Source organism: Helobdella robusta (assembly GCF_000326865.2).
Source record: "Helobdella robusta unplaced genomic scaffold HELROscaffold_48, whole genome shotgun sequence".
Classification (NCBI taxonomy): Eukaryota; Metazoa; Annelida; class Clitellata; order Rhynchobdellida; family Glossiphoniidae; genus Helobdella; species Helobdella robusta.
In genome coordinates, this window is record NW_008705215.1 from 171750 (window position 1) to 173362 (window position 1613).

At 31.4% G+C, this 1613-nt stretch overlaps 1 protein-coding gene across 1 annotated transcript; it reads left to right on the plus strand.

The window, feature by feature from the left end:
* Positions 1-295: 295 nt before the first annotated feature.
* On the plus strand, positions 296-989 carry HELRODRAFT_178433 (hypothetical protein; the record flags this gene model as incomplete). Its single annotated transcript, XM_009026542.1, has 3 exons — positions 296-434; positions 520-650; positions 705-989. The coding sequence occupies 3 exons, from the start codon at positions 296-298 to the stop codon at positions 987-989; spliced, it is 555 nt and encodes a 184-aa protein (XP_009024790.1).
* Between the last annotated feature and the right edge of the window lie 624 nt (positions 990-1613).

A 1613-nucleotide genomic window follows, 5' to 3' on the forward strand; every position in this document is an offset into this window, starting at 1 on the left:
CAACCAATCAATCAATCAATCAATCAATCAATCAATCAATCAATCAATCAATATAATGTGTCTATGAATACATGTGGAGTGTGTGTGTATGTGTGTGTGTGCGTGCGTGCGAGAGAGAGACATTTATAGTTATATACGTTATGTGTTATAAAAAGACATGACTATATAAAATCAAGAGAACAAAGCACCAAACCATTTGGCTCCTGCAGAATTCATTAAGTTTCACATATTATTTTCACCATAAATAAACAACGTTCAATTACACAAATTGAAATTTTATTTTAAATTTTCAAACATGATCATAATTTTGTTGTCAGCGTTGATAGTTTTTGTTGGACCGGTTCGTGGATTCACGTGTTACGATTGTAGGGACAATGATGGCTGCACCAACACTATCGAATGTCTAAATAATTTCTGTTCAATTTATTTTGAAGGTTATAAATCTGTATATTTATTATTTATATTTATATAACATTTTGAGATATTTGCTAAAATTTGTATTTTTAATTTTGTTTGCAGAGACAATTTTTGTATCTAGTTGCACTGGTAATCACTATTCTAATGATTGTACTATGCTGGAGATTGCTCAAGAATGCTCATGTGATACTCCAAGATGCAACACGATCACACCAAGACCATCAACAATTACGGTCAGTGTGCTTTGTTTTAATTTCAACTTTTCAAGAACTTTTTTATACATTTAGACAACGACTGCCATCACGAGCAGCACAACAACCACTTCAGCAGGAGTGACAGTTGCACAAACGTCATTTACAACAACAACCATGACAACATTAACAACGACACCAACAACAGCCATTTCATCAAAAGCATCAGCTGAATCTCTGTCTACTGCATACATCATTCTTCTGGTTGCCGTCAACGCTATCATTCTCGGAAGTTGCGGTTTGATTGCTTGTTGTGTCTACAAAAACAGAGAGAGACTTGTTCAACTTGATTCGGACTTTGAAGACGATAAAGAAAATTAATTTTTCCTATTTGGTTAACTATTTTTAACATGACGGTATGAGTTTCTTATCGGCACGCAACATGAAATTAAGAAAGGTTGATAAATTGCAATTTATCTGGCTTTATAGAAGTTAATTTTTAATAATTGATTATTTAATTAGATCTGCTATGAGTGAAAAATAAAAGTTAGAAAAATTAGTGAGAATAAATGGAAGTTTGCTTCAAATTATTTCGGTTTATTTTGAGCCAAAGTGTTGAGCGGAAAATTTCATTTGATATTTTACAATTTTGATGCAATTACTCTTTAGCAGAACTGAAAAACATAAATAAAAATAAAAAAAATTTCAAGGGAAAGATCTTAAATTATTTATAAAGTTGACAGTTTTTTTTCTAATCAAATTTGCCTAAACGTTACTGTCGAAACATTTTCAAGATGATATAAAGATTGTTTTTCAAATGAATAACCTTATAAAAGCTATCCAGTATCCATAGTTAGAGAAAAAGCATCAGCTCCAGATGTTTCGTTTTTGTTTAGACGATATGCTTTATTTGGAAAATATGTTTAACTTTTTGGCCGTGTTCCTATTCACCGATGGTCTAATCTTTGAAATGTTGTTTCAAACGTACATTTTCAAGGATGATTT